This window comes from Paramisgurnus dabryanus, chromosome 1 (assembly GCF_030506205.2).
Source record: "Paramisgurnus dabryanus chromosome 1, PD_genome_1.1, whole genome shotgun sequence".
In the NCBI taxonomy this organism is placed as follows: domain Eukaryota; kingdom Metazoa; phylum Chordata; class Actinopteri; order Cypriniformes; family Cobitidae; genus Paramisgurnus; species Paramisgurnus dabryanus.
The window spans coordinates 18,811,242-18,838,596 of NC_133337.1; the positions used below are offsets into that span (position 1 = coordinate 18,811,242).

At 37.4% G+C, this 27,355-nt stretch overlaps 1 protein-coding gene across 2 annotated transcripts; it reads left to right on the forward strand.

Annotated features, from left to right (window-relative positions):
* LOC135758752 (cytidine monophosphate-N-acetylneuraminic acid hydroxylase-like) lies at positions 1–27,112 on the forward strand. Of its 2 annotated transcripts, none has more exons than XM_065273390.2 (14): positions 1–221; positions 6,240–6,331; positions 7,210–7,322; positions 12,883–13,073; positions 15,695–15,775; positions 15,862–15,928; positions 16,038–16,119; positions 16,832–16,969; positions 17,129–17,264; positions 20,002–20,145; positions 20,370–20,544; positions 20,652–20,768; positions 20,863–20,978; positions 24,861–27,112. In XM_065273390.2, the coding sequence occupies exons 1-14, from the start codon at positions 16–18 to the stop codon at positions 24,994–24,996; spliced, it is 1,794 nt and encodes a 597-aa protein (XP_065129462.1). In that variant the 5' UTR covers positions 1–15; the 3' UTR covers positions 24,997–27,112. The 2 variants fall into 2 exon arrangements, with proteins under 2 accessions (XP_065129462.1, XP_073669915.1); XM_073813814.1 differs by having other exon boundaries at positions 7,210–7,316.
* Positions 27,113–27,355: the final 243 nt, after the last annotated feature.

The following is a 27,355-nucleotide window of genomic DNA, read 5'->3' on the forward strand; positions in this document are numbered from 1 at the left end:
GGATTTTACGGCACAATGACATCTCAGGTTACACAAACTGTCCTGCGTCTGGAGGCATCTGAAGTTGGGGAGCTGAAGGGTGGCATCAATTTTAAGAAAAATCCAAAAGATGGCAAATGTTACATCATTTACAAAGACAAAGATAAAACACGAGCCTGCAAAAACCAATGCAAGCACCAGGGAGGACTTTTCATTAAAGACATAGAGGATTTAGGTGGCAGGTTGGTGAACCTAAGCTCGTTTTGGTTCCTTTTTTGCATAAACACACAGTTGATTAAAGGGCACATGGCATGTCGTATTTTACTGGTTTATACTGTTGTCTAAGGTCTACTTATGACGTTTGCGTGATTTGTACATCCAAAATCATCAAAAGCAATAAGTAATCGGCTATTTTGTACCCTGGTTTAGAGGGTGACTTGAGAAATGCTCGGTTTTGATGGGCTGGCCGCATGACGACTTGGAAGTAAACGCCCACTGCTATGATTGGATAACAGTTTTTCGTACTCAAACTAGCTTTCAATACTCACTTAATCTCATGTGTAATCAGAGTTTACTGTTAAGTGAGTGTCTTGTGAGAAATTTGTTAACGTGAGGGTCTATTTTATCATAAACCCTTTTGATGTGTGTACACACACACGTGTATTTTATCATAAACCCCGATGCGTATACAACACACACACACAAACACACACACACACACACACACACGGAAACCAGAATGTGTGTGTGTGTATTTTATCATAAACCCTTTCCAGGCGTGTGCAACATGACACAACAAACACATATTTTGGACTCACCGCCAGCCACTGATATTAGTTACTAAAGTGGTTTACTCACATAAGTTTGATGCGCCATTCTGCTCGGATCCAATATTGATGGAACGCATTGCTTTTTAAACGCAGTCTCTCTGCAAACCCAGCGCCAACCTGTAGCTTGTTTCTCAAAGTTTTATCCAGTAAACACGGAGCAAATGTTATGCTTCCCTCAATGTCTCTCTATGAAAAAAAACGGAGCGCCCATACTGCATGGTGGCAGTCTCTCTGCAAACCCAGCGTCAACCTGTAGCTTGTTCCTCAAAGTTTTATCAAGTAAACACGGAGCAAATGTTATGCTTCCCTCAATGTCTCTCGATGAAAAACAATGGCATGGTTCTTGGCTCTATGTGGTCAACTTGGCTCTTGGCTCTATGTGGTCAACATGGTTCTTGGCTCTATGTGGTCAACTTTGGAAAAGCTGACCACATAGCAATCTTGTTAAAGCCAACTTATATCAGAAGACTATCCAATCCAGTCACAACTAAAGTTGTTAACATCTGGACTGAAAGTGCATTGATGAACTTGCAGGGCTGCTTAGAGGCTACAAACATGAACATCTTTAAGAATGCTTCAGATGATATCCATGACTACACAGAGACTGTTAGTTGTTATATTAATTGGTGTACATCTATCTGTGTCCCTTCCAAGACTGTTTGTGTTTTTCCGAATCAAAAGCGCTGGTTTAATGGCGATATACGCCTGAAGATTAAGCAAAGGCAGGTAGCTTTTAAAGCAGGGGATAGAGGAAAATATAAGAAAGCCTGTTATGACTTAAGGAAGTCCATCAGAGCTGCAAAGAAGGCATATTCTCAAAAACTTGAAAGCCAGTATATGCAAAACGACACGCGCAGTATGTGGCAAGGGATTAAGTCTCTCACTAATTATAACAAGAGAGCACCTTAACAGACTGCCTTAATGAATTCTATGCTAGATTTGATTGACTAAACTGTGATACTCCCTCAAAACTTAGTTTGAACACTGAGGAGGGGGGCTTCAGGTCACAGAAGAACAGGTACGGAAAGTTTTTAACAAGTTAAATCCCCGTAAATCAGTGGGACCTGATAGAGTATCGCCAAAAGTTATGAAGGTCTCTGGTGAACAACTGGCAGGTGTGTACACAGATATTTTTAATTTGTCTCTTACACATGGTGTGGTACCGCGTTTATTTAAGTCATCTATTATACCTGTCCCTAAGAAAGCAGACACATCTACCTTAAATGACTTCAAGCCAGTCGCTTTGACATCGGTATCCATGAAGTGCTTAGAGAAACTTGTACTTAGACATATTAACTCTGTGGTTCCGGACACTTTTTACCCCTTACAGTTTGCCTATTGTCCTAATAGATCAGTGGATGATGCATTGTCCATGGCTTTGCACATCACTCTTCAACACCTGGACCAGAGTGGGACATACGTAAGAATGCTTTTCTTGGACTATAGTTCAGCCTTCAATACGATTCAACCTAGTAAGCTAATTGAGAAGCTGGTCAACCTCGGGGTTCCAACTACCACTTGTAACTGGGTTTTGGATTTTCTTATTGACAGACCACAAAAAGTGAGGATGGGGGGTAACATCTCAAAGGATCTGACTCTAAGCACAGGAACACCTCAGGGTTGTTGTCTCAGTCCAAAACTCTTCACTCTCTACACACATGATTGTGCTACTACCCAAAATAACACCACGATTATTAAGTATGCTGATAACACAACTGTCTTGGGCCTGATCAAAGGTAGGGATGAGACTGGTTATAGGGAGCTGGTTGAAAAAAATTCTGGCTTATGGTGATGATAATGTTCTATTTTAAATGTAGATAAAACAAAATAACTAATCATGGATTTTAGAAAGAAAAATCAGTTTTTACAGCCATTAATCATTAAGGGGATTGAGGTGGAAAAAGTTGAAAGTTACAAGTTCCTAGGCCTGCATGTGTCATCTAATTTGAGTTGGACCATAAACACTGTCGCCACAGTGAAGAAGGCCCAACGGCAGCTTTACTTTATTAGGCTGCTAAGGAAGGCAGGAGTTAGCCGCAAGCAACTTATCCAGGCCTATAGAGGACTTGTGGAGAGCATCCTAACAAATGGAATCACTGTCTTGTTTGGAAGCACTACACAGGCAGAAAGGAGAGCTCTCCAAAGAGTTGTAAAGACCGCAGAGAAGGTCATCGGAGCGGACCTTCCATCCATGGACATTTTATAAACACAACGCTGCAGGAAGTGAGCTAAGAACATTCTTAGGGACATACACCATCCTGCACATTCAATGGTTAGGCCTAAGCATTCAATATACAATTTGAGATATGGCAGACCGGACAGTATTTTTTCACACAGGGTGCGGTTTTATAATAGTTTTTTTCCAGCAACAGTAAGACTGATGGCGAAGGACATGGCAGAGGGAACAAACATGTCTGTTTTTATAAGTGACCCGTCACGGAAACCAGGGGCACAAGTCGGCAGCACAAGTTTTGAGAAAATGAGAATCAAAGTTTTTTTTTCAAAATTTGTGATTTTTGTTTTATTGCAGAATCTGTTAGTTGAGATCACGAAGAAGCCTCTCCATGTTTGAGATAGCGGTTTATGTATATTTAAAAGCATACATTTTGCGGTTGAAATAGGCTTGTTTTTCCGGAGATTCTAGCGTGCAGCGGGGGGCGTCATTGTCTTTGTGTATATTTACATACCGGATAAGCTTGTGTTTTCGCCTCTGCCCCCAAAGGGAACAGCGTGGCTACTGAATAAGGATAGTTCACCCAAAACTGAAAATAATGTAATTAATGACTTACCCTTATGTCGTTCTAAACTCGGAAGACCTCAGTTTTCTACGGAACACAGTTTAAGATGTTTTAACGTTAGATTTAGTCCGAGTGCTTTCTGTCTACTCCATTGAAAATCTATGTACGGTTTCCATGTCCAGAAAGGTTATAAAAACATCATCAAAGTAGTCCATGTGACATCAGTGGGTCAGTTAGATTGTGTTGAAGCATCGAAAATACAGTTTGGTCCAAAAATAGCAAGAATTACGACTTTATTCAGCATTGTCTTCTCTTCCGGCTCAAGCGTGAAAGTCACGTGACTGTAGTGACTAGGCTCGGCTGCCCTGTTCCTCAGACATGTTTGCTTAGTTTTATTTAATTTTTTTCAAACTTATAGCGTGCGTCTCCCCAGACTGCAAATGAAGCTCGGGCGCACAAAACAAAAGAAAAATAAAAGAAGCTGGGGCGGAACAAATAACAGTCTTTCAACCCTTCAAGAAATCTCACGGAGTAGTTTAATTTGAACTCGCTCTCGCAGTACTTTGAAGTCTTGCAGCGCAGCATGAAGTCAAACTCATAAGTTACACAGAGATCGTAGAATTCTTTATATAATTGGCTACATGTTTTGTCTTAATTTTCCATGAAGTCATTGGCTGATGGAGCAACGAGCGAGCGATCGGTAACATCCCTTAAGGACTTCACGTTTTCGACGGTGCTGTTTTTGGATTATCTATTATACTACCTCCCTATTTTAAATACAAAGTTTGAAGGCGGGTTCATGTGTTTAACGGAACATAAATACCGGAGTATCTGATATACCCTTACATGTTACGATGTAAATAGTCCTCAGATTGTATTACCAGAAGTTCATGCGAAATCTGATGTAAACAACTATAAGACTATATATCTATATTTCACTGATTATACGCATTTGTGGACAAAAATCATTGGATGATTCACACATCTGAAACAGACTGGATTCGACTTGTGATCCCCACAAAGGTAAAAGTCCTGTTTATTTTTGCATGTTGTTCATTTGGACTTCTGTAATAAAATACTACATATGATGCTAGAAGATCTGTATCTCAAAACGGCTTTACAGGGGGTATGGCTTAGGTAAATGAGATGTAAATGAGCCCTATTGTCTCTCCATCCAGGGAAAAGGGAAAGTGTTAACTTTTTTCTTTCTCAAATTTCTCAGCATTCTCTTTCTTGAATGTGTTACATTCAAATGGCCACAACTTCTCCAAATCTTATCAGATTTCCATGTGTTACACATCGTTAGAAAGCTTAGAAACTGCACTTTTTGAATCTATGAATAACTCAAAATGCCCCAGATCCGACTTGTGTCCCTACTTTCCGTGACTGGTCACATATAGAGATGTTGAGGTAGCTGTATAGTAAGTTTTAAATAATTTTACTTCGTACCATTTTGGGACAGTATCAAGAGTTTTTTAAATTAAACTAAATTAAATGTGGATGTTTTTTATTGCAATATTTCAGTCATAGTGATAATTTTTACTGTGTGAGTTGATAGATACAGGTTTGTGCTGTTTTTCTTGATTGTATTTTTTAAGAGTCTATTTATTGTGAGTAGTCTATTCATTGTGTGCAGTTTATTTATTGTATGCAGTTTATTTATTGTGTGTAGTCTGTTAGTTGTTCTTTTATGTTGTTTTTTGTATTGTTTCCTTTAATGTTGACTAATGTTAACAAAAATTCCTATGTACTTGTATGGCTGTACTAGTAGGCCTACAAATGGCAAATAAACTTCAACTCAACTCAACTCTCTACTCTCTACCCTAATGGGCGGGGCCCAAATACTCTAAGCAGGCAAAGCAGAGAAAGGCAGGGTAACTTTTCTCCTTCTGACGACATAACGAGGCACATTCCTGACCCGCGTTCCAGTTTGTTTTTTTATGACCTTCCCTCGCTAACCTCCCTCAGTCTTGTTCACTCGGATGTACGTCATTGCTTACGTTGTACGAGTGCCCACTACTGCTGAAACACTTGAAGTAGGCTCAAATGAATCGGCCTAAGCCCTTGATCACATGAAAAGTGGAGACCGCCCCCTTCATGTGCAAAGCACGAGTTGCTGAAGTGACGTTACAATTGTGATGCATTGTGGGATATGGAGATGCCTGAAGTGTACATATGAAGTAGACTCGCTCCCTCTGTCAAAATCGAGGGAGCAAGGGTCTGTCCATACAAACTTCCCTCATCCACTTGACGAAGTGGAACGCACTTCAAAATGGCGACAGGGATTCCCCCGAGGGGAAAGGTTAAGGGAAGTTCTCGAGTGCGTGTCTAAAACTGGAGTGGAACGCACCCCTGAACGGCTCGTCTGAGCAGAGCGGAGTACACAGGGCTCAGTTTACACTTATCACCATTTTTAACCAATTGGGGAACAAAAACAGGCTGGGGAAACTCACTAATGATAAAAAACCTCATAAAGTGAAATTTTCATGCCATGTGCCCTTTAATGTTAAGTAAACTTGTGCAAATGCAGAAATAATCAGTATTTCCTATTTTTTTCCAATTACTTTGCTTACACTATGTGTACAATGTCTATTTATTTATTAACATTTCACAGACATAATATACCAAAAAGATTTATTATATGTCAGCCATTGTGCATGTGTATTTTGTTTGTGTGTTGTGTGTTTGACAGAACAGTGCGTTGTACTAAACACTACTGGAAACTTGATGTGTCCACTATGGCGTATGTCAACCCACCTGACAGCTTTATGCAGGATGAACTTGGTAATGACATTTTCAAAACATCTCATTCAATCTTAATATCATCTAGTTGTAATGATGCAGCAGAGAGGTTGGATCCAAATGCAGTAGTTTGCTAAAAAAGAGAAGATAATTTACAAGAATAGGGACGTGAACTGAATTGCTGGATGGAGAGCCCTGTCCGATGCTGTGAGAAGAAGCTGAAAAGAAAAATAAGAAGTGAAAATAATAAAATGATAATAATTTTTAATTGTGATCAGATGAGTTGTGACTTATGTGTAGGAGGTTATGGCCTGTTGTGATCGGAGTAAATGTTTAAAGGCTGTAAACATATTATTTTATGATTATTTTAACATTGGGGTCTATGGGAATTGACTCCCTTTTTGAGCCAGCCTCTAGCAGCAGTCGATGAGCTGCGGTTTAAATCACTTCCGTATTGGCAGAGGGATCGGAAGGTTGATCATCAAAATTGTATCTACAAAGTTATACAAATTTACAATTATGCTTTTGGCAAAATGCCTTTTGACTTATCAAACCTATCACTGTAAAAAACAAAATGCAGCATAAAACAACTAGGTTTTGCAAGTCAATTCAACCTACTATTTTAAATTTTGGCCTAAAAACTTATACAATCAATTTGAAATGTTCTAACTTTTCTATTTATTTAAAGAAACATAAAAAATATATGTTGATTTGACAAAAATGCTGCATATTTTTTACAGTGATGATGTCACCACAGAGATAACCATAAGCACCACACTCTTTAAAAGTTTAGCTTTATTTGACTAAAAAGCTAACGTAGTTTTGCTTCATTTTATTTAGTTGCAGTATATACGGTATGTCATAGATTTTATCATGTTGTGTTTGGATTACATGTGCTCTTTGTTATTGTGTTTTTATAGAGGTGGTACTGTCAGATACTGATGGGAGTTTGGAGCTGGTTGAGTTGAATCCACCCGACCCTTGGACTGTGGACTCTCGACAGGCACAAGAGCTACAAACGGGAGAGGTCACAGTAAAATGCAATGCCTCACAAAATCTGTAATCTGTTCCTCAATGCACTGCTTGTATCATGCAATGCGGGTGTGTCTTAAAAACAAATTTTATTATATTTTATATATACACCAAGGCGTTTACAGTGGAAGCATGGCGCATTTCAAAAAAGCGGGCCACCGAGAGTTGAAAATATTCAGCTTTGGGTAAAAAGCTCTGCTTGTCAATGTCACTCTCACTTGGCTGTCCAGTCACAGTGGAGGAGGGGCAGGACAAATATCACAACAACCAACCGGCGCATTGTTGAATAAATTATAAACAAAGCAGAAGTATCATAGCAATCAAAGCGCTCAGCTGAAAAAAGCTAGCAGTCGGCGTCCGCCTGCTGTTTTCAGCCGTGTTTAAAAGCATTAGTGTGCCCGCCCCCTAAGACTTGCAAGTCAGGTGTTTCATGGTAACATCTACTGTACATGCAGAGTGTAATAAATCCACTGATAGGCGAGTGTAATGAGAACCCAAGTGCCGTTTAATTAAACATAAAACAAGAACAAACAAACAAAAGGCATAACATGGCTTTGACAAAACAGAGAGACTCACTTCAACAGAACAAACATTAACCATCTGGGGTCTAAGGGGTTTTAAGGGCCCTGGAGAAGTTTTGACCTGCACTGACATTTGCGCTTTTTTCAGTTGCTTAAAAACATAATAATGGCAAAAGTCTCATAACACTGTGTTCAGCACAAACTGAGCTACAATATTATATGAGCAACATGTATGTACATGTTTGTATTTTCGAGAGAAAAATGTTTATGCGTGGTTTTTGAAAAAGCAAAATTTGTAAGTCCACAAAACTGATTCTAAACATGTTTTCCCAAGACTTTTCAAAACAGAATCTAGTAGTCTAAAGTTTTTTTCTTCAAAACGATGTGAAAATCATTCTGCCTACTCATTCACATAAAACAATATATTGATTTATACTTTTTCCTGGGAAAGGCTGTATGCGAAGAGGCGTGAAAGCTCCTGAATAATGTGTGATTGACAGCTGAGGAAACAAAAGACTTGCATAATGAGCCACATACTGTAATGAGGCTTGTAGGAATGTAACAGGGATGTAACTTTCTATGTAGTAAAACCATGATGAGGTTTACTTGGGAATTTATAACAACATTTTTAATAGAATATAAATACACACACACAATTTTTTTCTATTGAAATATTTTAATTAATCTCACAAGTATACCTTTAAAAACCACCGTTTTACAAAAAAAGTCCAATGATGTTTTTGGCTACAAATACTATAGTAATCATGGTAACTAGTAAGGTATGTAGTACAGTGTTATTGAACTCTGGTAAGTACTGTTTGCCTACCGAAAAAATGAACACAGGGTTAGTTTTGGTTGGCCAGCGAGAGTTTTACTTTTGTGCAGTACAAAGTTCAAAAGAAGAACTGCCTATCGTTGTCTGGACTCTTATATGTGGTTTTTAATCATTATAGAAGAAACACAATAAGGGATGAGCGAACTTATCAATGTTTGTTAACAGCTGCCACCATTACTCACATGTTGATTGTGAAAGCAACACAAAGGAATTTGTGGACATGCGTGTGATCCTGCATGTAATAAACTTGCTGTCCCGAGATATACGCATTGACACGAGTAAATAAGGATTTAGATGTGGTGTTTGCAATTGCAGAACTCGCATCATATTTATTTTCTTATTTTTTTTAAAAGCACAACATTCTGTTTTTATTGGGAGTGTACAGAAAAAACTAGATACTTTAACGTTTTAAATGATGTATAAATTATTTTTGCATGTCCAAAATCAGCAGAGTAATCTCTTTGCGGAGTGATTGAAAAATAAGCGACCCTAGAGAGTTAAACAAAGCTTGTTTTTTGGGTGGCTCCTGATGGCCAACAACAAACAACAATAATCAAAAACATTAACAGAAGTCTAAGGGTTGGTGAGTGGGCCAGGACAGTGAGGCAATGGCGGGCCTAGGCTGTGGAGCAATGGTGGGTCTGGGTTGTTGAGCAAAGGCGATCCTGAGCTGTGGAGCAATGGTGGGCCTGGGCCGTGGAGCACACTGCACAACAGTTCCTACAGAGTTCACTGCAGCCCATTGTAACATCTGACTGTGGCCATAACTATTGGATCTGATTTAAGGTTGCATTATCATATCTTAATTACATTTCCCTTTGAATTTACAAAGTTAAACAGTACCGCCATGGCCCCAGGCTGTCACATCTCAATGGGTAACATCTCAACCAAACCAGAACTGGTTTTATGACCAGATTAAATTCGTTACCCCATGAACCTCTCCTGAGCCACCATACCCAAGTTCGGAACATTAGCCCTCGGTTTACAAACACTTGTACATGCGCACACGCACACACACACAGCCATTCAAAAGAGTGTGGACACTCAGTCATTCAAAACGGATATGCAAAAAAAACAGATTTTAACTTATCCACACTATTCCTACGCCCCATGATGCTTTGCGCGAATTATGGGTGCGACTTCCGGTCCGTACTGTCACTGAACCAGAGCCGGCGTTTTCCATGATGATTAAGGTCATAATTTCATGTATGAGCCAGTGTGAGGATAAAATTAAGAAGTATCCTGATCAGGCACGTGCACACATAGACATCAAAGGGGGCTTGAGCACCTGCCCTTTTTATTCCTGGAGAGAAAGTGCCCTTTTTTCTGGGGTGCTTTTAAAAAAAAAAAAATAATATGATCTTTATTCATATAACAACTGATGTCTGTCTGTTTCTTGTGTTTTTTACTTGTTGCTTATTTAATTTAACATGAATTTATAGACCAATTTCGTGTTTGCAAACAGAGATGACGTTTTTTGTGGGCGGAGCCAAACTGGTTGCAGAAAGTGACTGCTCCGCAGTAGGGTTGTGAAGTGTTTTAGCATTAAACCGTGATTTTTATGGATCCGGTGTTCTGTCGAAGTCTGATTCCTTTATGTTTCCCTTTAGTGCAATGTTTCTTATAGCGTTTTCATCACATTACGTTTATTTTTTTAGATAGATAAAAAGTTTAAATGGCTTGGCTACTGATATGCATGTATGTAATGTATATTGTTCTTTTTTTCTAAATCAAATATTTTTACAGTCTGAATCGCTAAAGTACATGTAAAAGCAATACTATCATGTATTATATATAATAGCGTTTATTAAATATTTCATAATTTTCCTGTTTTCTATTATTTCTTCCTTAATAAATTATAATTGTAACATGATAAAAACGCTATAAGAAACACATGGAGGGAACAGACTTCGACAGAACACCGGACATCTTCTCTACTTATTTTCTATTCTAATTATTAAAAGATTTCCAGATGATTTCCTTGCTCCATTCTGTCCGTTTAAGGGCTTATTGTAATCATAAACACCTACGTTTATCTTCAAATGATGTCTTTGACGATGGTATTCTATAAAAATGAAAGCCATCTTTTTTGGCATTCTTATTCTGACACTTAACAGCACAACAGGACATTTTCTAGTGAGTTATCTTGCTCTTTTCACTCGTGTCTAATTCATTTCCACTGTTTTTCTGCAACCGCATTGCGCGCGAAGCTTGCAGTGACGTAACTGTGACGTCTACTCTAAATTGGTCTATTTAGAAATCATTTAAATGAGATTTAAACTCTTATATAAAGAAAAATTGCGCTATTTGTGGCACACAAACGGTTAACAGATGAGTCCCGCCTCCAAAATTCAAATCGCTAATATGATTGGCTTTACCTTTCCTTAGTCCCGCCTCTCTAACTTACTTCGCTTTATGATTGGTCTGTCTACACTCGTGCTGCATCATTCGCGCTTCAAGCGTCAAAGCTCAGGCTGAACGAGACGCGATCATGTGCATGATTATGCAGGCAGCTACCGGTAAGTGTGTGAGGAAGAAAGCATTCTTATATTAACAGTTTTATGCACAAAATATGAGACACGTTGTTACACATAACGATTCAGGGACATTGTTTTCCACGGCAATCCCATATTAACCTGAAGAGTTGCAAACTTGTAACAGTGTAGTGTATGTAGTTTAAATAGACTGCTCAGAAAATAATAAAGCACAAACAATAAAATAATTGCTAACTACAGTAGTAAGCTTTTTTGTTTGCGTTTTTTTGTAATGTCTGTTAAATAAGTATGTGTTATACTAGAGTGCCGGAGTAGATTGGGAAGAAATCTGATGGTTTAGTATTTTACTTGCCCAGTCTGAATTTTCACTGACATCACAAAAAAGTAAAATATAAAATACAAATAAAATAGGCCTAATCTATATTTGTTGTTTCTGACATGTGTAACCCTAATATTATAATAAATATGAAACCTAAGATTAAAGGTGCCATAGGATGTGTTGTCATAATATGTTAAATTGTTCTTTGACAATTACATAGAAGGTATGTTGCTTTATTAAGTGCAAAAATTATCCAGAAACGTTTTTACATGTCCATTTACAACCCTAGAATTTGTCATTTGAATGAAATGGTCTATTTCTGCCCTATTTGAAAGGGATATGAATAATAATGTTGAGCTCTGCTCTGAGGCTCATGCCAGAAGCTCAAATTAGTAAACAGACCTTATATTTTGAGCCCTTATCAGACAAAAATACATTTTGAGTAACAACTAACAACTAATCAGCTAAACGCTAGCATATGATATAGCATTTATTGGCATGTAGCGCTAACTCAGCAGTCACAACTTTGTTTTTAGCATTTTAACAAATTTGTAATTAATGTGTAATTTAATGTTTTCAAAACATCCACATTGTGTAATGGCTTCCTTTGCTGCTCTATAAACCTAGACTACTAAGGAGACCATGGTGTCTGTGTGAACAACTGATTATTTTGTAGACATCTTTTGAAAATTAAACAATTGCGTGAGTTTGAGGAAGATAAAATTAATTAACTTTTTTAATATTTTTTTAAAAAGGAAGTCAGAATTGCGTTAATATATATACTTTTTTATACATAATTATGAGAAGTGCCCTTTATTTCACTTGAGCCCCTGCCCCTCAAAATGTCTGTGCACGCCCCTGATCCTGATACATCATATGAAGATATATTCAATCATTTCATGTTGTTCCTCAGGGGTCTTCAATGAGCAAATATAAAAGCACAGAGACAAACTGTATCTCTACAGTGGGACAGTCAGTCGAGTGATTAATACATGGAATATACAGAGACTCCTTGTTTTTAACCTTTAACGTGATCCGACAGCAGCAGTAACTTATGCTTATGGCAACCCCTAACTGCACAATTTATGCCGATCTTCCTGGATTTCATAATAAGCATTAAAATGACAGTCAAAACGGCAGACTCGTATCCCTCGCAATAGGACTATTATTAGCTGTAGTGGCTCACTGGAAGTTTTACCCATCTGAGCTCAAAGATGGCGTCGCCCGCATTTGCGTCAGGAATAGTGTGGATATTACTTACCTCTGTGTTTCTGGTCTGTTAGCCGACAATATCACATAACATGTAGAGTTGGGATACTAATTTTGTCTATTGCTTTCTTACACATTCTTGAGATTAAATCTGAAATCATGTGATGTGCCTTTTGTTTTAGTTGACATACATTACACATGCGTGTATGGAACTCAAAGCAGGAGGCAAGAGGATGATGTTTGATCCCTGGCTGACAGGACCGGCGTTTGCCAGAGGATGGTGGCTCTTACACGAACCTCCATCTGATGCCATGGAGAGACTCTGTCAGGCTGATCTCATTTACATCAGTCACATGCACTCCGACCATCTGAGGTTTGTTTCTTACCAAAATTCTTTGGTTACACCCAATCTTCATTTGGTCAGCTTTTGCAGTTTGTTTTAGTCGCTAACAAGCATTTGTTCAACCAGTTGTCACATTTTTAAAACTCTAAACACAATTAGCATAGCGTCTGTAACATTTACACATCTCATGTCGTTTTCAGTATGCAGTCAGTGAACCTATTTCCACAATGGTTACATTTTCTTAACAGACAATCTATACCTCCCAACAAAATTATGGATTGTTTTTGTAGTATTTACGAATGTTAACACACAACATCTCACAATAGCAAAAACAATAATCCAAACCTTAGATACAGTATAAAACCTCTGCTTCTGCAATGGTATCAGTTCAAAAACAATATATCTCAGCTGATAATAAACATTGAATAATGGACACACAGCTGATTTATGTTGGGTAAATTGGGCCAACTACAGCTGATTCTAGTCTGGCTAAGACTCAGTGGCAGGGGTTATTTTTTCTATTACATTGACACTTATAAAAGGAGGACTTTGAGGAGTGATGTTTTTTGGAACAGAAAAAGACAAACACTGTTATGTCTGTACGAGGAAGAGTAAGAGCAAGAGGCCCAGCGAGAAGAGCAAGCCCAGGGAGAGATGCAGTGAGAGGTGCAGGAGCAGTGAGAATGTAGATGTGTAAGAATGTGTGGTGGTGGCATTCCAAGGGCTGCAAGAACAGCAGTCAGTGATAAAATTTGTGCCACTATCATTGACCATGTAATCACAGTCTTTCACTAAGAGAGGCTGGTGAAAGAGTACAACCCAATTTAAGGCTGTCAACGGTTGCCATTATACACATCTTTCAACAAACCAACAGGTAAGTATTGCATTTTACATAGATTGTTGCTATTCTCACTTGACACATCAATAAGGTCATACAGTAATGCACAGGATTGGGCAGTAACGGAATACATTTACGGACTTGTAAAACGTGTGCATGTCCCTCCACTTATTCAGCAGCCACGATTCCGGGGTTCCGAAAAGAAGCTGGCAACGATCGCTAATTATATCCATCTCGTCGTGCACGCCGAGTTGCATCACCATGATGCCCATTTCAGTTGCTTCTTTAACTTGGTCCTCCATAAGTGCGACCAACTTTTGCCGAATCCTGTAGGAAGGATGTCAAAAACATCTTTCCAATCAACAAATGCCTTGCTCGCGTTTCTCTGTTCCTCTTCTTAAATCAATGCTCTGTCGATATCTTTTAGAACAGACTCAATGTCAGAATCCACACATCTGAATTCTACAGCGGCAGCCATTTCATTGTAAATAGATTCAACACACCTGACAATTTGATTGGTCAACCAACTTTGGGTCTAGCATAGAAGCTCCTCAACGGAGAAACCCCAGACCGATCTTCCCATCCTCAAAATGTTGTGGACGGGGCTAAGATCGGCTGGCACCCAGGCCAGTCAGTTAGTAAAGATAACGCCTAAATTTCCTTTTGGTAATTTGAGTTCCAGGGAATCAGCTGGTGGTCAGCGGCGTATAAATCAACAAGGGCAACCTTATCTCAGCAAGTTGTTCTGAAATTTGATCTCTGCCCTCTGGTGTGTGATGGTCAAACATAAAATATTCCCTTTAGATCTAACTGGCATTTTTTTTGTCTCAATGTATTTTTTACTTATTTTTTATATGAAGTCTGTTATTTGTTATCCTTTTAACTGATGGCAAAGTTAAGTTTCATAACTTAAATAACATATATTTTTATATAATCTTAATAGTGTAGTAAATTACTGCACTTTACATTAACTGGGTTTTTTTCTTGGGTCTATTTCATGTTTTACAATCGTTTAGTAGTATTAAAATAAATGGTTTTATAATAAAATAAATAAATAAATGTGTTTTATATCATACTTTATTTTGTAATAAATACATTAAAGCTAATCAGCGTATTTACGTGTTGCCTTAACCACATTAGGGTTTTTTGCATTTTATATATTTAGATAAAAACACATTAAAATAAGAATAGTCAGCCTAGGACTGCACGTATTGGTTAGACTGAATGACGACCTCAAGTACTATAAGTAGTATAAGGCACGGGAGTGCTGGCAGCAGTTAAAACCTCTGCGAAATATGCTGACGTCGAGCCTCCACAACCTCGGTAGGCTATAGCTGAAGTGTAAATTTAAAGTTGTGTTATTTCTATTAATTTATCTAATTCATCTATATGCACAAAGACAATAGGACCTTTTTGTTCCCTTATTGATTTAGAGTAAATTAAGAAAGCAAAAGTTGTAGCAGCCGCGAGGATAGTTGAAAGTGAAGGCAGTGACAATCAGTCGCGTGAAGGAGTCGGATTGGTAGAGGCACTGTGTTCAAAAAAAATACTTCTATACGTATTATATACATTTATATGCATATGTACTTATATTAATAAAAATATGATTGGTTCAGTAACTTCAGTTTGAAATTCATTATCTTTTATTATTAAATAAATAAATTAATTGGATTGATGATGGATGATCCTTAAGATCCAGAAAATCCTGTTTTAATTGTTTAATCTCCAGTCAGCAGCCAAAGATGAGTGTGGCAAAATTAAATATCACCCTTTTTTCACTTTAAAAAAAAATTCTTACATTTTCTCTTTTCAGCTACCCCACTTTAAAATTACTCTCAAAGAAGCGGCCTGATATTCCCATTTATGTCGGAGACACCTCACGCCCGGTGTTCTGGTGAGAGAAACACGAAGACAAATCAAACTAATTAGATGTTGCCAGACATTTTCCAGAACTGACTGTGTTTTATTTTTTTCCTGTAGGTACCTGGAGAGAAGTGAGGTGAATTTAACAAACATCAATGTGGTGCCCTTCGGTGTATGGCAGAATGTATGTTATTTACATGCTCTATACTCTTTACTTATGTACACATGTGTAGTGTAAATGTAGTTACGTGTTAAATTGATATAAAAAGTTGATATTTACTTTTTTTTCCAAGGTTGATGAGCATCTGAGATTTATGATTCTGATGGACGGCGTTCATCCTGAGATGGATACTTGTATAATAGTGGAGTATAAAGGTATTTTATTCTGTCATTCTGTAGCTTGAATGTTTTTGACTGTTAGAGCCTGGTCCAGGGACAGTTACTTTAAGAGCTGTTGTTTTTGCCTTGAGCAATTCCCATTCAAAACCTCCAGCAACTAGTTTACACTTTATAGCTTTACGTTATTGTAATACCTGTCATTTATAATTTGCTCATCAAATCTGACACAAGGCAAACTGCATTCCGGTGTTTAGCTGACATTTGGTTTTAAAAGATACCGTGACTATAAACACATCTATAGATTACTGGCATTGGCTATATGAATTTGAATTTAAAAACATTACAAATTTCATGGTTATAATAAAATATAAGAAAATCTTTTTATCACAATATGTGCGTTTCAAAACGCTACAGCGCTTTAAGAGGTTTAAGCACAAGTTTGTTTCATTAATTTTCAGTCTAATGATGTTCATTACTATCACTCAAAGTGGTTGGTACCTTTCAAACTTTTTAATCATTTTAAGCTTAGGCACATTTTCTTTACATCAGTCCAATGGCTGAGCATAATACAGTGAAAGTTGTTGACTTGCATATGAGGTTCCTAACTGCAATTTCATAGGATTTTATATGTAAAAAATTTCATCAACTTCAAATTTTATTGGCTTTCATAAAACATTTCTGTTAAAAGATTTTATTCAAGTGCAGTAGAATAGCAAAAGCCCTTCAAACATTTGTACTCTGTCTCAAGGTCACATGTTCCTGAATACGGTCGACTGTACCAGGCCAAACAATGGGCGTCTCCCACACGGTGTCGATGTGATGATGAGTGACTTCGCTGGAGGCGCTTCTGGCTTTCCAATGACTTTCTATGGTGGTAAATACAGCGGTGAGTTACACAAGTGCATTACTCTCATCTTTGAACGAGTGGATTATGAAAACCAAAGATGTAAAGAGTTTATGCATGGGAGAATGAATACAATTAATGCTTTGTATTTATTGACACATTGTCTGGTCTTAGGATGTCACGGTTAATTTACTTTCACAGAAACCTGGAAGGCAGAGTTCATCAAGAAAGAAAGAAAGAAACTGCTGAACTATAAGACTCAGCTGGTGAAGATTTTACAGCCCAAGATTTACTATCCTTTTGCTGGTTACTTCATAGAAGCTCATCCCTCAGACAGGTCAATGATATTATTATCTCCTAATAACCTCTTGACCATTAGAAATAATGGTAAAACTTTATTTTACGACCCGCAAAGTACCGCGTAATTAAACCGAATTTACAGCATACCTATTTGTAACAACAGAGTACCTCTACAGTACGTACTTGTAATTATAAGTGAACAATATTTTTAATTTGGGGTAATAAGGGGGTAAGAATATATGGAAAATTATTCTCTAAGTATTTCATAACTACAGGGTACCTATTGTAATATTACGTGGTATGTATGACTTACGTCTATGGGTAATATGGTCTATTTTCTACATTATACAATGATAGCAATGATTAATAACTTATTTTTAATTTTTGATTTTATTTATAAAGTGGGGCTTATTCCCCGCTTGTTCTGTGTATGTACCAAGTAACTCTTATATTTACAGGCTGTAAATTAAAGTGGGGCTTATTCCCCGCTTGTTCTGTGTATGTACCAGGTAACTCTCATATTTGCGGGCTGTAAATTAAAGTGGGGCTTATTCCCCGATTGTTCTGTGTATGTACCAGGTAACTCTCATATTTGCGGGCTGTAAACTAAAGTGGTGCTTTGTTCACCTCTTGTTATAAATGTTATAAGGTAAATACCATAAACATACAGAATATTGTTATTTTTATTTTAAAACAACTTATTTCAAAACATCTGTAAAACACTATAATTAAGCCAACACTTAATGTTTATTATCACATAACTTTTATTTAAAATAAAAAGTCATGACAATTTTTCATTGTTTTTGCGGCTTGGCTTCCTCTTTTGGTGTTCTTGTCCACTCGGATGATGAGTTGATGTCGTCTCACAAATGCTGTTCTGCATTACATATAAAAAACATAAATGAAAGCATCAGTAAATGTTTCTTCACTGTGCCTTGACAGAAACAGAGTTTCTGAGCCAGTTACGTTAATAACTTTAGGCTAACTTATGTGCTAGCTAACCTGCTACCGTTAGCTGGCAACTTTCTTGAAAAAACATTGTTTGAAATGCGTGAGTCATGTATTAACAAAACCAGTCACCTTATCCAGCATGCGGATCCTGCTGAAATCACTCGCAGCCGTACTCAGGGGCGCCACTAGCAATTTTGGGCCCTATGAAAAAATAGAGGGTCAGGCCCCCCCCCCCCCCCATACCCATTTCGTACCAAACATCTGTAGCTACAACCTACTGTAGCTATTCAAAATCTTTGTCTGTAATTTAATAATACCGAACTATTTATTTTGCTATTGTTTTGACCACAGTTATCAGTATTTATAGATACCTAAAATGTCTGCAGCTAAGATAATTTATTGTGCAATGCAAATTTAATTGAAAAATACAGTACATTAAATCAAATATTCAGAGAAAATGCAACATTCTTAAAGATTAAAGATAAATGTGACCATGCCTGTGAAAACCCAGCTTAAGTATTTCTTTGTGATTTACTGTTTTCCACATAAAATCATCCTATATAATGTAAAGAACATTTGTGAAAATATAAACTTGATATCTTTGATGTTGACTGAGTAATGTTATGTCAGCGATTGAAATCATAGTGAAATTAATGCTTGAAATTAAACTGTGATGCCTTTTTTCTCACAATAAGATTTGAGGCTTTAGTCTGATTTTCAGAGACAGTCTTAGTGACATACTGTATACTTGAGCTGTTACACACACGACATTGTAACATTTAAAAATGGCGAACAACAACAATGCATCTTTTCTATGTACATTCTGCCTGAAATAAGACTGGGTCAACAATTCTTGACCAAAGCGGCGTGGTGAGCTTGAACCTGCTTACATCACGAGGCATTTATATGCAGGCATTTATATTTATATGCTTCCTTACTATATGCATTTATAGTAAGGAAGTGCACATATGCAGATATCATAGGAAATAGCAGTAAATACACACACCTTGTTCTCTTCTGAAGTTCACGCGCACTGTGAGACCGTGGATTGAAGACGGCGCTAAAACGCAGAGTAAAGACGGGGCGGAGCTAAGAGGGCTCAGCTTAAGGGGTTGCGTGTGCGGCACAGTCCTTGGCTGGGGCCCTCAATAGTTCATGAGCCCTTAGAATCATCCTAACTCCCCCCCCCCCCTTACGGCGCCCCTGGCCGTACTCCACAGTGTAGAACGTTTTTAAAACCTCTTAAAGAAATTTAAACCTTAAAAAAAGATAACCACATTAAATCAGCTGGACTTTTGTTATTAAAAGCAAGTAATATAGGCTACTAAAATAAAAGTGATGTGCTGTTATATTTATTTGCCGATGTGGCTCGTAGACATTGACTGTATACAACATTCAGTAGTCAATATGAAAAATTCACAATAAAAAAAATAAAAAAAATAAAACATAATTTCCCCATAGACTTGACTTAGTCATACACACCACGTAATATTTCAATAGGTACCCTGTTGTTATAAAATACTTAGAGTATAAATAATTTATAATTCTTCATATTCTTACCCCCTTATTACCCCAAACTTAAAATATTATCCCCTTATACCTACAAGTACGTACTGTAGAGGTACCCTGTAGGTACGCTGTGAATTCGGTTTAATTACGCGGTACTTTCCGGGTCGTAAAATAAAAGTGTTACCGATATAATAATTTAATAATTAAAATACCATGATATTGATATGTGAGTGTAAATCATTATGGCTTCTTATGTCAACCAATAGAATAATCCAGGTTAAGATGTAACAGTAATATTTGATTGTGACTAACAGGTACATAAAGGAGACAAATACGAAGAACAGCGCTGAAAACCTGAACGCTTCCATAAGGAAGAGCTTCCCAAATACTCTGACCTGGACTCCTTTACCCTCTTCTGTGCTGGATGTTGCTCTCGCTCTTGCAGATTCATCTAACACGTCTGTTATCATAGCTTTACATTTGACTTATTATGTAGTATGTGTGCATATTTAGCATACGTGTTTATATTAGTATGTGTGCATTAGTATTTAGTATGCATGTTTATGTACTATGGATGAATGCAATAATGTCCATCTGTTCTGCTATGATGTTATTATTATTAATTGTGTTTATGATTTAGTAAGCATACTTTTCTTTTCTGCTTTAAACACCACAATCACAGGAATGCAATCACTCAACCCTCAAATGGTACAAAGATTTTTAAGGACAACTGGAACTTTGACTTGTATTTGGATGAGCTGAACGCTGCCATTTCCAATGATATCTTTAAATACAAATCATGGATCCAGTATTATTATAACTGGGCAGGATTTAAAGGCTACAATCTGGTTATTCGGGTAAACAAAGTTTTGCTAACTCTGGTAGTGGATCTCACAGTTATAACTGCAAACAAACACATAAACCAAAGCAGTCTGTAGTTACTGTATGTTGTGCATTACTGTAGGTCATTGAGACGGATGATGAATTTGAGCCACTGGATGGAGGTTACGATTATCTGGTGGACTGCATGGATCTTTCCTTTCCAGACAGGAGACCAGAGAGAGATCACGCATATGAGGAGGTAACTCACAGACGATTTCACTGGAAGTGTTATGAGCAATAACCTTCATGTTGTTTTGCTCTGCATGTATTGCTTTAATGTTTTTATGTTTAAGATTAAAAACAGAGTGGGTGTGATGAGACACGTGGTTGTAAACGGACGACTCTGGGACGACCTGTACATCGGCTTTAATAACAGAATGAGTCGAGATCCTGATGTTTATCATCACAAGTAAGATAAACACACAACTACGTGTGGTCACAATACATAAAGAAACTATCAGTTGGTAATATCACGGTACTTCGATATATAGTATGCTACAGAATGATTACAGTATATATATATATATATATATATATATATATATATATATATATATATATATATATATATATATATATATATATATATTATATTATATTATATTACAGTAATAGCATGTTTTGTTTAGTTACATTCCTCAGTGGTTCTCAACTGAAACTTTAAGAGCCCAGTTGTAACAACTTAAGCACATAGTCTAAAGCACACAGTATAAAAGGGTGTGTCCAAATGTACTTTTGCTAACGATGGGGAAAATCGTCTATACTCCTGGCCCACAGTCTTAAAGAGTTGTTGCTATTCTCGTAATGAGTAATGGGTGTGTTTTGGGCATATCGTGCAATAAACCAATGAGAGTCTCCTCTCCCATCGCATTTAAAAGCTAGTTGTGCTCGTGCAAAGCTGTATTCCCAATATACATGGTGAAGTTTGTAAGCAGAAAAACTGTAAGCAGAAGAAGAAGACCACCTTAAGATTGATGTAATAAGAACTAGGTTGTGTTTTATTTATTAGGGGTCAAGCCCAGAATGGGCGAGACCCCTATTGGGATTGTTAGTTTTCTTATTATTATTATTATCTATTATTCTTCTTCTTCCCCCATTGCGTCTATGGCAGCCCATAGAACCGTACGTAGGAAAGTTATGAAATTTGGCACACTCAAAGAGGACATTCCAAATAGTCAACACACCAAATTTGGAGTGTCTATGTCAAACCCAATAGCGCCACCAACAGTCCAAATTTTCACTTACATTTTTGGTTATAACTGCTGACCCTCATGACCTGAGGGTTCGTGCCCAGTTTCGTCACAGCGCCACCTAGTGTTCACGAGATTTGAAAAATGGCTATTTTTGCTTATAACTACTGCAAACTTGAGTCTAAAATTATACAAGTGCTTATGTTAGATTCCTTGAGGCATGCCGAGTCAAACGATACCAAATGGTTTTCAGTCGGCCATTTTGGGGGTCGGCAATTTTGATTTTTAACTTTTTTTGTCGGAAAGTTATGAATTTTGGCACACTCAAAGAGGACATTCCAAATAGTCCCCACACCAAATTTGGAGTGTCTTTGTCAAACCCTATAGCGCCACCAACAGTCCAAATTTTCACTTGCATTTTTGGTTATAACTGCTGACCCATACGTCATAGAAACAATTCTTTTTTCATCTGATTCCTTGGCTCATGCCAATTCGATTGCACCATATGACGTCATTTCCGTTATGCTAATTATTTTGATATTTTGAATTGTTTGTAAAACCTACTTTTTCGAACTCGCCCTAGAGCTTTTGTCCAATTTGCGTAAAGAATGGGTGTTTAGCATCTAGAGACACTCATGGCAAAAAGTTATGGAATTCGTGTCTATTCGCCGATCCGTTTCCGTATACCGCGTCATAACATTTTACGTAGAGCGCGAACAAACGAATTTGAGGCTGTATCTTTGCCAAAGTAGTTTTGATGGCAGTCATTACATGAGGGTACGTGCACAGTTTTGTCACAGTGCCACATAGTGTTCACGAGATCTGAAAAATTGCTATTTTTGCTTATATTTAATGCTAGCTTGATATTAAAATTATGGATTTGTGGCTATATCTTCGCAAAAGTTTTGCACATTAATGTGTGCATTGCCAGTGGTTCAGTGGTTAGTGTAGGTTGTCTACAAATCGGAAGGTTGGTGGTTCAAACCCCAGCTCCACCTGACCAAGTGTTGAGGTGTTCATGAGTGAGACATCTAACCCCAACTGTTATATGTCATGAACTGAGGGTGCATGGAACGGTTTGTCACAAGGCCACCTAGTGGTCATGAGATTTGAAAAGTGACTGTTTTTGTTTTTATACTGCAAAATTGAGTCTAAAATCATGAAATTGCTGTTGTTAGATTCCTTGAGGCATGCCGAGTCAAACGATACCAAAATGTTTTCGGATGGCCATTTTCAATTACAAAGCATACCAAATTTTTCAAACTCCTCCTACAGCGTTCATTTGATTGGCTTGGATTTGGTACACACAATCTAGACTCTAGACAAAAAGTCATAAAAAGATTTTGATAGACCAATCAGTTATTGTATAGCGCATCAACAAATATTATGGCGAGCACGCCGGAATGGATTTGAGGCTATATCTTTGCAAAAGTTTTGCATATTAATGTGCGTATTTCCAGTGGTTCAGTGGTTAGTGTAGGTTGTCTACAAATCGGAAAGTTGGTGTTCAAACCCCAGCTCCACCTGACCAAGTGTTGAGGTATCATTGAGAACCCCAACTGCTCCTGATGAGCTGGATGGCTCTCGCATGGCTGACAGTGTATGAATAGGTGAATGTTTCACAACTTGTAAATGTCATGTACTGAGGGTGCATGAAATGTTTTGTCACAGAGCCACCTATTTCATCAGCATTTTTTTGAAAGCCCTTGTAAACTTTTCAGTGCCCCCTAGTGGTTAAGAGTTTTGAGGCTTTATCTCCAGATCGCTTTATTGTGTGTACACCATATTTGGTGGGTGTCATCACAATTATGACCTGAGGCACCATCTATTGTTTTGGTGCAGTGCCCCCAGTGGTCAAGTCATTTGAGGCTATATCTCAACATTGCTTAATCATAGGTATATAAAATTTGGTGGGTGTCATCACAATCATGACTCGCGGCACCATCTATTGTTTCGGTGCAGCGCCACCAAGATAAAGAAGATTTGAAAAATTGCTTAATCTACTGAAAACTTAGATTTAAAATCAAGACAGTCATTATTGATACTTCATTCTGTGCCCTTTTTGGCTTGACCCTGGCATCGCTGCTTTGCAGCTATATTTGAAATTGTTACTTTTGTCAATTAAAGCTGTGGTTCTTCTTAAAAGTCGTTATATCAGTAATAGAGTAATAAGTAAAATAAGCAGTGTTTTAATTGCATACAAATCAGTGACATCAGTTATGATCTTAAAAATTAAAGAGTAAAAATCATGGAAATTTTGTAAACATTTGGTAGTTTTGATCAGTACTGAGAGCAATTAACAGATTTACTGTATGCAAAAAAGTGAATACATTTTTACAGCCGTTTAATTTAGTGGCTTTTTTGTACACAAACAAACCGAAAGGGTAATACATTTGCCAATGGTATATTTTAAGCATTTTCTTAAAATATGTGTCAATATAAGAGTAAGACAACAAAAAAATGGCCAAAAATGGCCTCAACAATCCATAAGGGTTCAAAATGTTTCTCATCTCATCATATCCAAAGGTACAAAGTCATCATACAATAAGTCCGTGAGGTAGCATTAAAAAGAAAATCTCTAAATAAATGTAAATGCCTTCTTAAGTCTTGGAAACTATCCTCATTTATGTCCAAGAGACTCAATAATAATCTTTTACATTTTAATTCCTTTATTTATTTTATTTTTCTTATTTCTGTCTAGAGAGAGAAAATAATTGACAGAGTTTCAATTTCAACAAACCACCATTATGGCAATCAGTATTTGCATTTTATCAGCTCATTTGCATTTTAAAGGACACACCCAAAACAGCACATTTTTGTTCTCATCTACAAAGTGGCAATTTTAACATGCCATAATAAATTATCTGTGGGGTATTCTGAGCTAAAACTTCACATATGTACTCTGGGGACACCAAAGAATTATTTTACATCTTAAAAAATCTTGTGAAATGTCTGTTCCTTTATGTTGACCTGTTTCTTTGGCTGTAACCCCCTTTAATCATTAGCAAAATATACTTGACTTTTCCTTTAAAATAAATTATTTTGTTGTTTTTAGTAAATAATCAAATGATTTAATGAACACATTTGCTCTTTACCGTCAGGTTTTGGAATCATTTCCAGGCAGAATTACCACTAACAGCTCCAGACTGGGATCATTTCCTTCAAATTGTCTCTGAACAAATGGATGTTCAACATTCAGAGCTGTCACAGGAGAACGGTTTCTGTCTGCTCTCTTAATAATGCCCACAAAAGGACACTATTTGTTTCATGTTTAATCAACTGTTTTCTCTTGATAAATACCACGAGTTGTATAAAATATTTGTAGTTTAATTGGCAGCCTGAGACCTTTGTACACTTCTAAACAGGTACAGTCAAACGTTTTTATGTTACAAAGTCTATATCCCAGACAGCACACTTAATGAAATGTTGCATAACATGAGAGTATAGTTTCCACCCTTACGAAAATTAACCATGGTTTTACTACAGTTAAAACCAAAAAACCATGGTTACTGTAGTAAAACCATAGTAACTACAAAATAACCATGGTTTTGACAATCATGGTTTTCAAAAACCATAGTTAAACCATAGTTAGTGTAGTAAAACCATGGTTTTGCTGATAGTAATCAATACACCAAAAAACCATGGTTACTACGCTTTTACCACAATATAACCATGGTTAATTTTCGTAAGGGCAGAAAGTGATGAAATACTTGGGCCTGTTCCAGAAAGGAGGTTAAGTGAAAACTCTCAGTATGCTACATGTAACCCTGAAAAGAAATTGAAAGGAAACCAAAGTTTCCATTTCAAAATGGGAGATATGTTAAACCTGAGAAAGCAGGATAAGTTAAGAATGTTTCAGAAGGAGAGGTAACTAAGGGCGCACTCACACTATCCAAACCAAACCGTGCTCGGGTGCGTTTGACCCCTAAAGCCTGGTTTGTTTGACTAGTGTGATCGCTCTGTTCCGCGCCCGGGCGCTGATTGGTTAATCGCCCGTGGCCGAGTTGCAGTGGTGGGCCGGAGCACGGTTCACTTGGGCTCAGGCGTGGAAGGCTGTGGTGTGAGCGCAATCACGCCTGAGCGTGATTCAAAAGGTGAAGACGTCAGTTGCGCGACCACTCACCTTCATCTGCCTCCGTAAAAACCTTTTGATGCGAGCAGCGGGGTTACGTGAATGTCTGAGCTGCACACGTGACAGATCAACTAAGCAATATGATGACATGTGAGAGGGCTGTCCGTAATCGCGCACCAAACGACTCAGAATAAAAAACACTGACTTATCATTACGGTGGGTTCCAGTGTTAAGAAAGAGCTTTACTTCCTGCTTTGTTCAAAAGAATCGCATCTTAATGACGAAAGCACGCCCAGACTCGGATCATTAAAAAGTACGTACAGTGTGAGTGCGTGCACCTGGGGGAGTAGGGAGGGGTGACAATCGCGCTGGGGCATGGTTTGGTTTGGTTGGGATAATGTGAGTGTGCCCTTATATTCAGAGTCTGTTTCCAGGGCAACTTACTCTCTGAACCACCAGGTCAGAGTTTCTTGTGATCTCCTTCCCCTTTTTAGCACTAGCGGATGTTAAAGATCTTGTTAAACCCTTTTCACACAGACATTCCGGAAAATACATTTTTGTAAGCTCAAATGAGCATGTGGCACGATATTCTTTTATGCTGCTGAATGATCTCCGTTTCAGCGCTGTGAGTGATGAGGTAAATTACCTGATATCTGTGTCAGTCCAGTTTGCTGACATTTTTTGTCATGACTGTTGTATTGCATGTAAATCCCTCATTTTATAAAGTTGAACTAACTTCATGTTGCCATGACACGCACGTCATTGTTTATGTGTCTGATTTATCATTTCCTGATGCTTCAGTCTAGTTTGTGACATTTCTCGTTGTGAATGTTGATATACATCTAAATCTCTCGTTTTAAAGAGCTGAACTCACTACGACACGCCCTTTACGGCATTGTTTCGGCTTCTTGTTCACAAAGAGGGTTGTCCGTGTATCTTAGGTCCTCTTGCGGCAACGATCTCAGAAGATTTACAGGACGTGTTTGTGTTCACACAGACACTTGTCTAGCAATTTTACGGGTATTTTCTGGGACCAAAGGTCTGAATGTGTGAATGGGGTTTTAGTTTACTTAGTACATTCATTCATTAGGCACAGTTTTATTTTAAACATTGTATAAAATAGATGTTTTTAAGTTACAATCAAATTAACAGTGCAAGTCATTTTGAAAGATTATTTTATATATTTCATACACTAAAATGTCAACTCAAAAATGAAAACATTAAATTGCAATGACTTGTATAGCCAATTTGATATACTTAGGTGCAGAGACTGTCTAAAATGCCATGTCCTTTATTGAGGATCCTCTTAAATCAGATAGTGTCTTTACTTAAACAATAAAGTAAACATCACTTAATATTATGAATTTTGGACATATACTTAAAAATCTCAGTTTATTTAACTTTTATGTGTATAAATTCATTAAACTAAAACATTTAAGAGAAATGAACTTAAAATTATCAGCACAATGTTGTAAAGAATACCCATAATCCTTTGTGTCTGAATATTTTGATTACTTATGATTT

Coding starts and splice junctions, on each gene's coding strand:
- LOC135758752 (XM_065273390.2), top strand. CDS start 16: ATGACATCTCAGGTTACACAAACTGTCCTGCGTCTGGAGGCATCTGAA. Junction 7,323..12,882: donor TACAAACGGGAGAGGTCACA/GTAAAATGCAAT, acceptor CTTTTGTTTTAG/TTGACATACATTACACATGC. Junction 20,146..20,369: donor CTTGCAGATTCATCTAACAC/GTCTGTTATCAT, acceptor CCACAATCACAG/GAATGCAATCACTCAACCCT.